The sequence below is a fragment of the Anabrus simplex genome, chromosome 5 (assembly GCF_040414725.1).
Source record: "Anabrus simplex isolate iqAnaSimp1 chromosome 5, ASM4041472v1, whole genome shotgun sequence".
NCBI lineage: Eukaryota > Metazoa > Arthropoda > Insecta > Orthoptera > Tettigoniidae > Anabrus > Anabrus simplex.
This window is the reverse complement of record NC_090269.1, coordinates 338,364,834-338,380,047: the sequence shown is the minus strand read 5'-3', so window position 1 is coordinate 338,380,047 and position 15,214 is coordinate 338,364,834. Positions and strand designations below refer to the sequence as shown.

Below are 15,214 nucleotides of genomic sequence, written 5' to 3'. Positions count from 1 at the left end.
GGTTGGTAAAATTTGAGCAGGCTTTTGAAGTACTTGGCTGGGAGGTGACAGTTGTCCTTGGTCCAAAGCCCTTCTAAGCAGTCCTTTACGTGAATGTTCATATTTAATTTTGTCATTTCACAAGTGAGTCTGAAACCTATTTTTGTTTCCACTACATCCCTGTGAGGGAGGTATAGTCAATGACTGAGTTGAGTATCTTGTAGCAGACTATAAATTCCATACCTTAGTGGGTACGTTCTGCATCATCTGCTGGCCACTTTTCCTTGAAGGATTCTGTAACATCATTATTATTATTTCTTCCATGATAGTGTCGATCGTAAACTTTTTATTTACTGTACTTATGATGCAACTTGCCATACTTTTTCAAGAGTGTCCTAGGTCTTTTGCATTGCATGTAACTAACAGTTTCTTTTTCCGTAGGTCCTGTCTCATGGTGGCTACTTAGCAGCAGGCTCTCACAATGCCATCATAGTCTTCAGTGCTTGTTTCCTTCCAGATCGAAGCCGTGTTGATTATGACTACGTAATGGACAATCTCTTTCTGTGAGTTTTCTTTATTCTTCTAGATTTTACATTAATACGGGTCTTTTTCTATTTTTGTATTTCACCTCCTTTCCACCCTCACCACTAGCACTGCTAGTAGTATCTTACCTCTACAATATTTTTTTTGCATCTACAGTAGAAGTGCATTATAGCAAGAATTCGTAACAGTGAAAAATGTACTCACTCTAGCAGTTTGTCATTATATCTGATTTTTCGTGAAAGTCGGGAAAACCCCATACACATTAAAATCTGTATGAAATGGCAGTCAGTTTGTTCAAAACTTGCTTTTGTGCGGATGATATCCACACTACAGCTTATTTGTTTGATATTTTCCGAAATCCGATACTACGTGAAAGTGTACCGTATTTCACGGCATAATCGTCGCCACCGCGTAATCGTCGCATCCTTTATTTTCAATACAAAAATCGGACTTTAAAACTTTAATTACATAATCGTCGCACGTCCAAATTTTGTTCACTAATCTGGTTAAAAGGTAAATGGAACTGCAACGTAAGTTGCACATGAATGCGCAATTTAAATACGTGTATGGTTTATGGGCAATTTGGCAACACAGTCACGTTTGCGACATGTTGCACAACGTATGAATAAATAATACCGGTATATGTACGACGCATGGCTTACCGGTAGACTATCGGCAGTTTGACAACGTGGTCGCGAGACAGTGTACTATTTATTCACCACCTACATATTATGCTTACCGGTAGGCTATCGGCAGTTTGACAACGTGTTCGCGAGACAGTGTACTATTTATTCACCGCCTACATATTATGAGTTCCCATTTGAAATACGTAAGGCTGTAAGTTATCGCTTATCGGCAACGTCGCCAGGAAATACCGGCTAGGTAGGTTGAATGGACCTCGAACCAGCCCTCAGATACAGGTAAAATTCCCTGACCCGGCCGTGAATTGAACCCGAGGCCTCCGTGTAAGAGGCAAGCACGCTACCCCTACACCATGGGGCCGGCTCCTGTGTTATTGCGCACGAAGTGAAATCCAAGACGATAACGCAGATTTCCACGGAATTATTCAGCCGAATTATGTACAATGTCTCAGTTGTCATCGCTAGACTCTTATCTTACTATTACGTCATAAGTGCCCGGGCATGGGATGAAAACTTTTATCCAAGCAGTCAAGATAATTATTATCCAATGCTATTAAAGTTTTATTTTATAAACTCGTCAGTAATGTAATGTAAAATCATCAATTACTGGGAAGAAATATTAACCTAATTACCGTATGTTTAAAAGAAATTGAAAAAAATGAATGTTTGTTACTGACGTCTCGGAATACAGTCAACTATACAGTAGATCTACACCACGCTAGCTAGAGCTCCGGTTTGCGAGCTTTGCGCAAGCGCAGTAGTGTGTCGCAACCAACGAGCTAAACTGATAAATTGTTGCATGCTTCCTTGCTGCCTAACAGTATTGGCTGCTCTGGAATGGACAGATCACAGATGCATTTATTTGTTTCAGATTTACGTGATTACTGTAGACATGTGTGCGTGAGAATTTAAGTTTTTAATTTGTGTTTTGGGTGTTTGCAGAAATAATTTGTTTTAATAGTGAACAATTACGGAAAGTCATTTATATCGCAAAACATTAACGTGTGAAGCATTTATAAGCGATTATGGGTAAATATAGAAACTATTCTGCGGGCTTCAAGCTAAGCGTAATTGCCTTCGCTGAACAGCACGGGAACAGAGCTGCAGAAAGAAAATTTTCTGTGAGTGAAAAGTTGGTGCGTGACTGGCGGAAAGTAAAAAACAAGCTAAAAAGCACAAACCCTTCTAGACGCGCGTTTAGAGGTCCTAAAACAGGGAAGTTTCCTATAATTGACGAAGAAGTGTTTAGGTACGTCAGTGAAATATGTAACAATGGCTGCAGTGTATCATATGAAATGTTACAAATTAAGGGACAGGAGGTAGCGCGCAAACACAACATACCGGTAACTCAGTTTAAGGCGACTCGTGGGTGGATTAAGGGGTTAATGCGACGACACAATCTGTCAGTGCGAAGGAGAACAACACTAAGCCAAAAGTTGCCAGCTGATTACACGGACAAGATTGTAAATTTTCACCGATTTGTCATACGTTTGCGCAAGGAAACTTCGTACTTGCTTTCTCAAATCGGTAATGCCGATCAGACTCCAATCTTTTTTGATATGCCTCGCAACAGCACTATTGCGCTAAAAGGATCACGGAGTGTATTAATGAAAACCAACGGTAGTGAGAAGTTGCGATGCACGGTAATGCTAGCCATTACAGCTGACGGGAGAAAGTTGCTGCCTTACATCATTTTCAAGAGGAAAACGATGCCTAAGAATATACAGTTTCCCCGTGGAATTCATGTACGAGTGCAACCAAAGGGTTGGATGGACGTAGAACTCATGCTGGACTGGGTTAAAACTGTGTGGAATAGAAGACCTGGTGCACTACTAAAACAACCAGCTCTGCTTGTTTTAGTTTCCAAGGTCACCTCGTGAACGAAGTGAAGCAAATTCTCACTACAAATAAGACACGACAGATAGTCATTCCTGGTGGCCTAACATCTGCTTTGCAGCCACTAGACGTATGTGTTAATAAACCCTTTAAAGACCACTTACGTCGATTTAACAACGAGTGGATGATGAGCGGCGATCAGTAATTGACGCCCGCCAGAAATATCAGGCGTCCACCCTTGGACTTGTTATGCTCGTGGGTGAAGAAGAGTTGGGATCTTATACCACCTGAACTAGTCTCCAAGAGCTTCAAAAGGACTGGGATTTCGAATGCACTACACGGTTCCGAAGATGACACAGTGTGGCAGGGAGACGAAGAATCTGATACTGGTATTAACAGAGGCGAGGACGGCGCATCAGATAGCGAAACCTGCGATAGCGACACCGAAGATTTGGAATAAATTGCGTACCGGTAAGTCCGCATTTCACAACAAAGCGATAATTTTTTGCAAGTGTAATATTTTAACTTTAATACTCAAATTAATGACAAATTAACTTAATACGTTCATTTTTATTTTCAGGTTGGAAAAACGTTCGCCGAATTGTTGCGAAAAATTATGAATTTTGTTTTAGACTATTTTAATTATTTTGATGTATAAACGCGAGTATTACGTGCATCTTAAATTTGTATCAAATACAATTTAGTTATAAATACATTTTTTGAGTAATACAAATACTGGTATTAAATATTCATCGTATAATGGTCGCACCGTACAATTTTTTTCGAAAATTTTGGTATAAAAAGTGCGACGATTATGCCGTGAAATACGGTATATTGTACACATATTGCATTTCATATGACATATCTTTTTTCCATATTAATCTCTGTACTTGGTGGTAAAAGGCACTCCCTTGTATTCTTCTACTAATTTCCATATCCAGTCTTCTATTTTCTGTCTGTTCACTTCCCAAGTATTTGAAGTGTTTTACTATTTCCAGTTCCTTGTCTCCAATCTTGATAGTTCCTTTTCCTTTTTTACTTCTACTTATTACCATTGTCTTGCTCTTCTCCACATTGATCAATCTCCATTGTTCAGTCCTTCTATTCAGTGCATTCAGGTGGTGTTGTACCTCCTCCTCATCTTCTCCCCATATCACATCATCTGTAAACATCATTATCTTCATTCTTGTGTATAAACAAGTTTTAGAATGTCACCATCAAAACATGGTATCCTGAGTTGAATTGATTCACTTAATACTGTATCGTTTTAATGTTGAAAACATTTCTTAGCAGACAAAGTAGGGTCCCCGTATTTAAAAAAAAAAAACTTAAAATTAAGCAATTTCCTCACTTGTGTGCCGAAAATTGAAGGGCTAAAGGGCTCAAAGGTTTCAAATTGTTAGTCTTGAATATCTCCATCGAACTTGGGGGGAAAAATAAATAAATAGAAAATCACTTCTGACCTAAATGCAGTTCCAGAAAAACAAGCTTAAAATCGGTGTTTCTTTACTCATTTACCTTTTTATTCAAATCCTAGCCAAATCAACTTATTTACATAATTCTTTCTGTAATGTGTTCGTTGGTTCAATATCCTCAGGCCTTTTTTGATGTTTTGGAAAATGTCTACACCTTATGTAGTTTATATGGGCTTAAGTGAAACTCACATTAGCGCTCGTAGCAGTGTTTTAAGTGAAACAATGCATTGATTCACATTAGCACTCGTAATGGCAGATAAAGGCAAACTGCTAATGTAATCTACGGGATATGGTTGGGTTTCTAGTGAACAGTCATCAGTCTACGACATATCACCATTGCATACATGTAAGTAAAGATAATACATAATAATAATAATGTTGAAGGTAATAAAGACAAGGAAGAAGAATGAATGGAAAACACATATACAGAGAAAATGACAACCCAGAGTATACCAATGATTATTTCTACACTATGAAAAATACTGGAATTGAAACAAGGATATAACTAGAGTAGTAAGTGACTATAATAATAAATACATTAAAGAGCACGTATTATATAGAAAAAGGAGTATGAATTAATAAATTAGAAATTAGAAACACAGGCCTTTAAATGTGTATTAACGACAGAGTGTGATTTTGAAAATAAATCTCTTCCTGCAGCAAATGTGTTGTAAAATCGTAGCATTTTAATAAATGGCGAGTTCAAGTGATGAGATGTTCTAGATCTTGGAACTTGAAATACTGTGTTCATGCGAGCTCCAGCTCATGGAACATGAAAGGAGATAAAATTGAGGAGTTCTATGGAATTAAATTTATTTCTTACGATTTTATTTAACGTTTTTAGAGAAATAATTATTCTTCTGTTGCGCAACGACGTGAGGTTAAAGTTGCTTCTTAAATACCATGTTGATGTAAGAAACTTTTAGTAACTTTTCTGCCACTGTTCGAAATGGAATGTTCTTCAAAAATGAAGTGGTGTTTTATCAACGTGAAGATTGTGTATGCACGTATACTGCATACTTTGCATTCGATTATTAAAAAAAGGATTGTAATTTTTAGGAATAAATAAAGAATATATTCCCGTACTGTCTTCTTCTTCATTTTGAATCACCCATCTTGGGGGTACATCAGATCAATCACTTCTTAGATGCTTGTGCTCTTTTTTTCTCCCAATAGTTCTTTATTCTAACTGATCTCCTCCTCCTTTCCTCCTCTGAGATCTGAATCTGTTTTCTGGTGTTGTTCTTAACTTGGAACCTCTTAGTTTTGTCTTTGGTCACGGATTTGGCTGTACCATTCTTTAACATGAATTTGGTAATCTTAAGATCTCTCAGATCATTTTCAGTTTCCTTAAACCAATTGGGTTTAGCTTTTTTTTTTTTTTTTTGTAAAAGAAGTCAAAGATCTGTTTAATTAATCTGTCAGGATTCATTTGGAATATGTGTCCATAGAAATCAGTCCTCCTTTTCCTCATGGTATCCTACAGTCTCTCCGACTTTACATAGAGGGATTAGGTTCTATAAAAAACTTGTTTGTTATTTTGGAATTTGGGACCCAAATTTTCCTGTCCTTGATTTCCAATTTCTCCATTTGCCCTTTCCTCCCTATGACTAGTGTCTCTGCTGCATAGAGTGCTTCCAGCTTAATTACTGTGTTATAATGCCTTATTTTGGTGTTCCAAGAGAGGGCTTTCTTATTGTATGTGTTTTTGGTTTTTTGGAAAGCTAGTTCCATTTTGTTCCTTCTTGCTTCCATTGCTTTCTCTTCAAGGTTGTTCCATTCAGTCCATTCCCCTAGGTACCTGAAACTCTTCACCACCTCTATTTTTTTTTAGCTCCTACTTTAATTCTCTTAGGAGTGTCAAGTATATTCATCATGATCTTCGTCTTTTCGAAAGAAATCTTAAGTCCTATCTTCCCCGCCTGCTCTTGTAATTTGGCGATTTGTTCTTTTGTTTCCTCCCATGTTTCTGCGAGCAGCGCCAAGTCGTCAGCAAATACCAAACACTTATTCGTGATTCCTTTGTTTATTGCTCCAAGTCTTATTCCCCCTCTCGTTCTTGCATTCCATTCCCTCATAACTTTTTCAAGTGCACAGTTGAACAAGAGGGGAGAGACCATCCCCTTGCCGGACCCCTGATCTGACCTCAGAAGGTTCTGGTAGTTTGCCCATGAATCTGACGTATTCGTGAGCATCTCCTTGATGATGTTTAAAGTTTTCCCGTCCAAGCCAAACTCCTCCAAAATATTGAACAACGACTCTCTCTATGGAATCGAAAGCTTTTTGGAAGTCTACAAAAGTCGCTATATACGGTTTCGCCCTCTGCTTCTGGTATGTTAAAATGTTTGAGGTATAAGATCTGTTCAGGGCAAGATCTTCCTTTCCTAAACCCTGCTTGATACTCCCCAAGTTGGCAATCTGAGGTTCAGCTCTTTGCAGTAATGTTCTGGACAATATCTTGTATGTTACATCCACCAGTGAAATCCCTCTGTAGTTGTTGGGATCTGTTTTCAAACCTTGTTTGTGAAGAGGGTATATCAGGGCCATTTTCCATTCTTCTGGAATAACCTCATTCTTCCAAATCTCTTCAAAAAGTTTTTGGAGTGAGACAGTTGCATTTTTGCTTGCGTACTTCCATAGATCAGCTGTTCTCTGATTTTCCCCCGATGCCTTGTTATTTTCTAAATGAGTTAGTATTGTTTGGATCTCGTTTTCTGGATCCCCTTGGACACCATCTTCCTAGTTTCCACAAAGCGTTGCCAGGTACGCTTGTCCTTTTTACAGATGTGCCGCGCCTTCTTCCTCAGATCAAGTAGTCTATCACACTCTTCATTCCACCATTTGTGTTTCTTCGTCCTGGTAACAGGCGCAAGCTGCTCTGCCTTGGTTATAAGACTCTTCTCCATCTGCTTCCACTCCTGACCTCCTAGGTCGCTGGTTAACTTACCCCAGTCCTCCTTGTTCTCCTTTATTTTTTCCGGATCATATTTCCTTCATGCAAGGTTTTTTCTTTGAAAGTTACTCTTGGGGATGATCTTCAGTTTCACTTTAGATAAGTAGTGGTCCGAGTCGAGGTTGGCCCCTCTGAGAACCCTGACATTTTGGATTTCCTTATGAAATTTCCACTTTATCGCAACATGATCTAACTGGAATTCTCCCAGGAGAGGGTTAGGTGATATCCACGTCTTCTGCTTTCCTGGAAATTTCTTAAAGCTGGTTGACTTCAGGACCAAATTGTGCGCCTGGCATAATTCGATGAGCTTGACACCATTTTGGTTGGTCCTGTTATGTGCTGGGTAGCACCCCACTATGTGCCTGAACCTTTTCTTTCTCCTTCTACTTGGGCATAAAAATCCCCTAGAAGGATGACTTTATGTTTATCGTGTATCTTCTGGATTGTCATCTAGTTTATCCCAGAATAGTTCCACCTTCTCCTTATTCTTTTTGTTGTCAATGTTTATAGTTGCGTGAACATTCACAATTGAATATACTTTGTTGGTGGACCTGTGAGTGTGGATAGCCTTTCAGATGTAGACTCAAAGCTTGTAATGGAGTCTAATACTTTCTTGTCGATTACAAAACCTGTCCCAAGATGGGGAACATTTTTCATAACTCTTGTCCCCGTCTTCCCCTTAAGTATCCTGAATCCTCCCGATTCAAAGCTGCCCTCATCCAAGAATCTGGTCTCTTGCACAGCCATTATGTTCAATTAATGTATCTATTAGAGTTAGGTTTCCCCACTTTCAAAAGCAAATTTGCATTAAAAGTGGCTAAGTACTTTGCTTTCCTGTATTTTATTTTGTTTGAGCTTCCAAGACGCTCCGATTTCATATCACACTTTTCCATGATTGATAATTCTTTGAATTCTGGGGGTGACTTTTAGTGTCACCTTTTCTTACAACCAAGGTTGTTAACCCCGGAGGATTATTCCTTGCCACCCCTTACATGGAGACAGACGCTGGCCAAAGGCTGCCCAGTTTGGGAACAGTTGCTTTTGGATTTTGATTTGATTTTTAATTCGTGGTGAACTCCACTAGGCTTTTCTGCTCTCTCCACCGTTGGGAATCAGATTCCTCTTCCGCCTTTGAGACAGTTGACCTGGTTTCACCTAGTAACCCTAGGCAGGGGCCGTTACAGGGTGCTACCATCCGGAGCCAGACGGACCCTCGTCTTTCCTCATCACTGGAAAGCACTTATTTATATAATAGTGGCCATGATGCTGGCCATAAAGTAATATTGTAATGTTGAAAGGTGGAACTAGTGAAGCGAAGATAACTAATAGCCATGTTGTTGGCCGTAAAGTCTTAACTGACAGATACATTATTGATATAGTAATATAACTTCGAGCATACAACATTTGTAGCTCATATCCCTAGGATGTTTTCAACATTGAGTTGCTTGCCTGAAGGGCTAGAACTGTGAATTTTTATGTTAACTGTGATTTTATAATTTGGTTTAATTATACTATCACTTTAGCAAACATGCTGCTTATCTACACCTTGGAACCATGCCGTAGATTATCAAGCACTTGTACCCTTAACCACGTAGTTATTGCTATCCATAGGTAACGTTGTGATAGTACATATATCACACCCCAGAATTATATGTAGAAGTTAGAGATATTATTGTCAGTATTCGATTTTTATTATTATTATTATTATTATTATTATTATTATTATTTCATTTGTATATTTTGCCATTTATATTGGTAAGCTGGAAGATATCCACATATGTAGGTAGGAGTAATTTGTTTTGCACGAGTGGGAAAACATTGCTTTAATAACTCTGGTAATTTGAATGAGTCATATGGATACCCCAGTGTTTGTTGTGATGTACTTGTGTCGGGAAATTCATGAGTCATGTATATATCCCAGCCTGATGAGATGAGCTTGTTGTTGTATTAGGAAAATTTGGTGACTCATGGAATATACCCCAGAGTTTGTTATTGTCTTGGGAGGAAGAAGTAGTTCAGGGCTTGGTCTTGACTAGAGATCACTCATGATTGGTGGGCAAGCACCAATCCAGACGTATGATCTGAGAGGAGGGGGATGTTGATGTCTATAAAGGTTGATCATACGGCGGCAACCAGAAACATTGTAAGGGTGATTGTAGAGGTGATTGTAAAGGAACGAGAAGGAAGATAACTACAACCAGTGACACTGTATGAAGGAACGACAACTGACACACTGTACGGGAAGGAAGTGGTGCTGATACACGGTACTGGAGTGACACGGCTGCAATGGACTGGACTTCAAACGTTCGTGGAGCAGAGTCTTGTTATGTTCGTGGAAAGTGGCTGATTGTGGAGAGTGCTTGCGCATTAAGTATTGTAGCACTTGTGGCGGCCTAGCATTATATGTTGGTGAAAGCTATCTCAGACTTTCCATAATTTATGTTGAGGATCGACAGACGTGTGTATATATCTTCACAACAAGTGTTAAAATATGTGAACACAGTAGTACAAGGTACGGTATCTGTGTGATGTGATAACTGCCGATTATGAGAATCGGTAAGTCGAATTGATGTAGAGACAGTGAAGCGTATTTATCTTCATACATGTACATTGTTCATCGGACCATCTACAAATGGTAGCTTAGTTCTCGCTTTCGTTTTCCCCACGATTTTCATTATTTTTGTTGTTGTTGTAAATATGGAGTCTTCCAGCAATATTTTATGTGTGTATTATATGTATAATGTTGTATGTTGATGAGGTGTTCATGCACGGAATTTGTTAAGAATATGGTTAGCTATTTTAGAATCAGTGTTATTGATGAACCTAGGTGCAGTTCTTACCTATTTAGTCGTTTTCAGGAGGTTAGGTAAGGCCTGCAGCAGATGTACCAGTACGCAGCATTATGTACATGCCCTGGGATATACAGTTTATCATGCTCTTATCTAAATTCGAGGGATCCATTCTGGTGAACTCTGGCGCCCATACTACGGACATTTCGGTTAATTATGCTTATTAATTTTATTAAGTTTTTGAGTAATTTTATTTATATATTTTATTCATGATTTTATTTATTATTATCATCAAAAAGTTACAACGTATTGTCTGCCTAGGTAAACCTGCTGTAGGAGGTTCTCAAAGGAATCATGTGGTCTCCTGCAACAAGATAAATGACAAAATGCATATAGTACTAGGCCACCCAGTATCATTGACAGAACAACAATAGTCACTTACTAGTAACTCTTAATCAATAATGGAAATGGAACACTGGATCACGTCATTACAAAACTTTACATTTGCCTTCCCTCTTACCCTTCAACTAGTCATGACATACCCTGCTTGGGCTGTGGCTGTCCAATCAGAAGAGAGAGATTTACCCTGTTTAATCTCCAGCGTAGTCATCATGAAATGGCCACGCATTGAAATAAAATTTCTTATGTAATCCTCTGTTCTTTAGTATCCTTGTGAGCATATGTCTAATGAGTCCTATGCCTTCTTGAAATTCATGAAGGTTACTATATCTTCTTGTTCTTCAAGGCTCTGTGTGTTGTACGAGTTGAGGTTGAAGGTCTGTTCTATGTTCTTTGGCCCTGGAGCTGTTCAACCCTTTTCAGCAGGAGTTTTGACAGTGCCTTGGAGTAGTCCTCTAATAGTGATATCCCTTTGTACTTGTTTGCATCCTTCCTTTGCATAGTGTTTTTCTACCCTTCTGGTAATTTCTTCATCGTCCATATTTAATTGATGACCTCGGTTGTGTTGTCCGTTGCCCTGTCACTGCCCTGCTTTATCATCTTGGATACTATCCTTTTATCTGCAGTCATCATGTATTTCTTAGGTCCGTTATGGCCTGTTCCATTTCATCCCGGATCGAAGGTCGTCATGGTTGTCCCTCTTCCATGTCTGGCCCGAGTTCCAGTTCATCTTCAGGTGGTTCGCAGTTCACTAGGTTGTGGAAGTACTCCTGAGAGTATCCTGCTGTTCTCCTGTGCGCTTACTTCCAGGTCCCCTGTTTCGTCCCATATGAATTGATCCCTGCCCCTCCACTTATCGGTTTCATTTTGTTCTCAAACTTGTCCAATTCCTGCTTCATCCTCTGTCTTCTGGCCTTTATTGTTGTGGCTCCTCCAGTCCCTTCAGACCTTTCTCCTGTCCTCCACTGTTTGCTTGCAGTTCTCATTCCGCCACAGTGCTTCCTCTTTACTACTTTGGCCTGTTTTCCCAAGTTGCATCATTTCTTCCCTCTGAGTCTGTTTGGATTTGCTCCTCGTCACATCTTTGTTTTGTCATCGCCTATCGTGGTGTTCCTGTTTGTTCTGTTCGTCTATGCCCATCTACCCTTGCTTGGTATCCATTTGCATTTGACTTCTGTAAGATGGTTATCTGTTTGTTCTGTTCGTCTATGCCCATCTACCCTTGCTTGGTATCCATTTGCATTTGACTTCTGTAAGGTGGTTATCTGACTCTGAACTCTGTAACATTGTGTTCTTTCTTAGCGGAGTGTTTATGATCTCTTTAATGCTTATTTGATTGATCACTATGTGGTCAATGTGGAATTCCTTACTTGGGCTATCCCATGTCTGTTTCTTGTTTGGTTTCCTGAAGTGCATCATTAGCCTTGTCATTTTGTGCTCTCAGCATATGACGTATAAAGAGGTATACAGTAAATATAATCAATATTTTCATTTAAAAAATCTTGGGACTAGTTTCAACCTTTAAAATAAGGTCATCCTCGGCCATTCAGTCGCACAAAATTGGAAAAATTTAATAAATATTATTTATTTTATGAAATACTTCCTCTCTTGCAGAGGCTGCCTTGCGACAAAGCATACTTTTATATTTATTTTTAGAAGAGAAATAGATATACATGAGAAATGTTGAAGGTAACCTAATTGTAACAATGATTTCTTAGAGTTATCAGTGAACCCTTTAAGGCTATGATGGCAACTCCCATAATGTTCTAACTGGCAGAGATATCTGTTTCCAGAAATTAGTGACAAAAACAGGAATTGTTCCCCTAGCTCCAATCATCAGACCTACTATGTTGATTTCCTCTAGCTGGTATTTCTCCCTTAGTAAGGAATTGTGGATAAGTAAATATTCCTCTTCTTGAGATTAACATCTGAGGGCTGCGACTTATGGCTTTCAAAGCGAATTGTGAGGTCGATGATGTAACCTCTCTTCTTATTCTTGAAAGCACTGATGTCGATCCTTCTGTGGCTTCTGTTGTCCGCTAAGCCGTGAATCTCTTCAAATACCTGGAAACCATGGTCTTTCAGCGTTGTTGCAGTTAACGAGCAGATGTTATGATGTTGCCTATTCCTTAAAAGTTCACCATGAGGACAAGATCCCAGAACAGGCGCAAGAGTTTCAATCTCCTTGAGGCAGTGTCTACAGAGGGAATCGTTCTGAGATCTTCCTGGTACCAATCTAACTGCTGAAATGTTTGCTGTCATCTTAATTGCTTCACACTGTTCACTACATGATAAGCCTTGATGATCTCGAATCCAGGAGTTGGCAGGAGTATATTCATTGTACAAACATACACCTCTTCCTTTCTGCCACAAGTTGCACCACTCACTCAATGCCATTTCTCTCAGTACTCTTCTCACTTTCCTGGCATCAGTTATTTCTAGGCATGGATGTAGCAAATTGTCAGATGGAGGGATAGTGAAGGATTGTAGTGAGGGAGTTATTTCTTTCAGATTTCTTGCAGCATGGATGTATTCATCACCTGAGCTTAACAGTACCTTACAGATGTTAATGTGTTGAAGATGAGCTTCCCAAGTGGCGCAGAAGAGTCCCAACCCCTTATACTTTTTCTCAGTGTAGACCATTCCATTAGGAATATCTGCAGGTATCTGAAGAATGTCCTTAAGAGCACTTCGTATTAGTATGTCCTGTATCAACAAGGAACTTATTCGGAATTTTCTCTGGCTTGATAGTTTGGAATGGGTATATGAGAGATGGGCATATAACTGTGTTTATTACTTTAAATTTCTGGTCAGCCTGTAATAGTGGAGAAGAAAACAATTTCTCCATTTTATTTTGTAATTTTTTAAGCTCCTGTTGTGGTTGAAAAATTATTTCATTCGAAAAGTTAACTCCCAGATAGCGGATTGTTTCTCCATGTTGCAAACTCTAAATATCGTAGCTCTTAAATTCAGCTGGGTCTTCGATTAACTTTCCACATTTGATGCAGATTGCCGTAGATTTCATTGTGTTGATATAAGGCCCTATTTCATGAAATCTCCTTGTAACTATTTTCGAGAGCTCAAGTGCTGCTGTTCAACTATTTCATATGACAACCAAGTCATCAGCGAAACCCATGATCGCTAAAGGTGGAAGATGCGGTACTAAAGAAAATCCATAGTGGCTTGTGAGAGAGTCTTCAGTTAGTTCGTTTAAAATATGATCTGTCGCTAGATTGTAGAGACAGAGAGAAAGAGGTGAGCCCTGCATAACACCCCTTTTTTAGGCTTAAGGTGGCTGTCTTTTCAGTTACAGTTTCTATTTTTGTAGTGTTTCCTGTCTGGAGATTAGTATTAGTTCCTTTAATTTCTCAGGTATTCCTAATGTCCTCAAGGTCTCATGTAAATGATGGTGCCCAATGTTGTCAAACGCCTTTCTGATGTCTAGAAAAATCACTGTTAGATCAGTTTTGTTCAGTTTCGCGGAATTTAAAACCAAATCGAGTGTAGAAGTATTGATATGTGTACCGGCTGAAGATATAAATCTCTGTTGTTGTGGATTAAAAGCAATGTATTCTCTTAGGCGTTTATCAAGAGCTTGCTCAGTTACTCTCCTAACAACAGAAAATACAGTAGAAGTCCTTATAGCGAGAATTCATAACAGCGAAAAATTACTCACTATAACGGATTGTCGTTATATCAGATTTTTGTATTAAAGTCGGAAAACCCTTTATGCACTTTAAAATCGGTATGAAACGGCAATCAGTTTGTTCAGAACTTGAGTTTCTGCAGATGAAATCCACACTACGGCTTACTTGTTTGTTATTTTTCGTACCGAGCTCGATAGCTGCAGTCGCTTAAGTGCGGCCAGTATCCAGTAATCGGGAGATAGTGGGTTCGAACCCCACTGTAGGCAGCCCTGAAGATGGTTTTCCGTGGTTTCCCATTTTCACACCAGGCAAATGCTGGGGCTGTACCTTAATTAAGGCTACAGTGACTCTATATGTACAGTGTGGCCAATGAATGCTTCATTCTGATTGGCTCCGCCATGTTTTAGCCAAACGTCCCGTCAGCTGATTTAAACGTATCTATTCAGCACAGGGTAAGATCACTCATTATTCAATTTCAGCAAAGTACAGGCTACCTGTTTTAACCTTAATACACCGAAAATATGTTCTTATTTAACATGGAAGATTATTTAGTATTATTAGTTAAGAAATGTGTGTGAATTTACGTATGTCTGAGGTTTGAAGAATTACGCCAGGCTGTTATGCTTATGGTGCAGAAACAGATCAGGAAAAGTTTTTAAAATGAAATTAATCAGTTGCTTGTTTTCAGCACGTTATAAGACGCTCCGAACAGCGAGTAGAGTTGTTTCATGCATTATAATGGTAACAATAATAACAAAATGGGTTAGTAATTTTATAGAGGCCAAGACAGTAAATGTCAGATTTCTCCGTTAATATTCGCCGTATCGAAAACCTGTACATAAGGAAAGTTGTTTAGAATATAATTTCCGACATTTTACGTTTTGTGCGATTTTACCATGTAAGGAAAATAAGAGATTTTCATGATTATATGGGTATTATTTTTCACAAATTT

At 38.9% G+C, this 15,214-nt stretch overlaps 1 protein-coding gene across 6 annotated transcripts in view; it reads left to right on the top strand.

Annotated features, from left to right (window-relative positions):
- The window catches only part of LOC136874078 (uncharacterized), a 309,462-nt gene that overhangs the window by 249,368 nt on the left and 44,880 nt on the right, over window positions 1–15,214 (top strand). For all 6 annotated transcript variants that reach the window (XM_067147606.2, XM_067147608.2, XM_067147604.2 and 3 more), the window contains one exon: window positions 421–542. In XM_067147606.2, coding sequence (XP_067003707.2) covers window positions 421–542 — 122 coding nt within the window. The remainder of the gene's footprint in view (window positions 1–420; window positions 543–15,214) is intronic.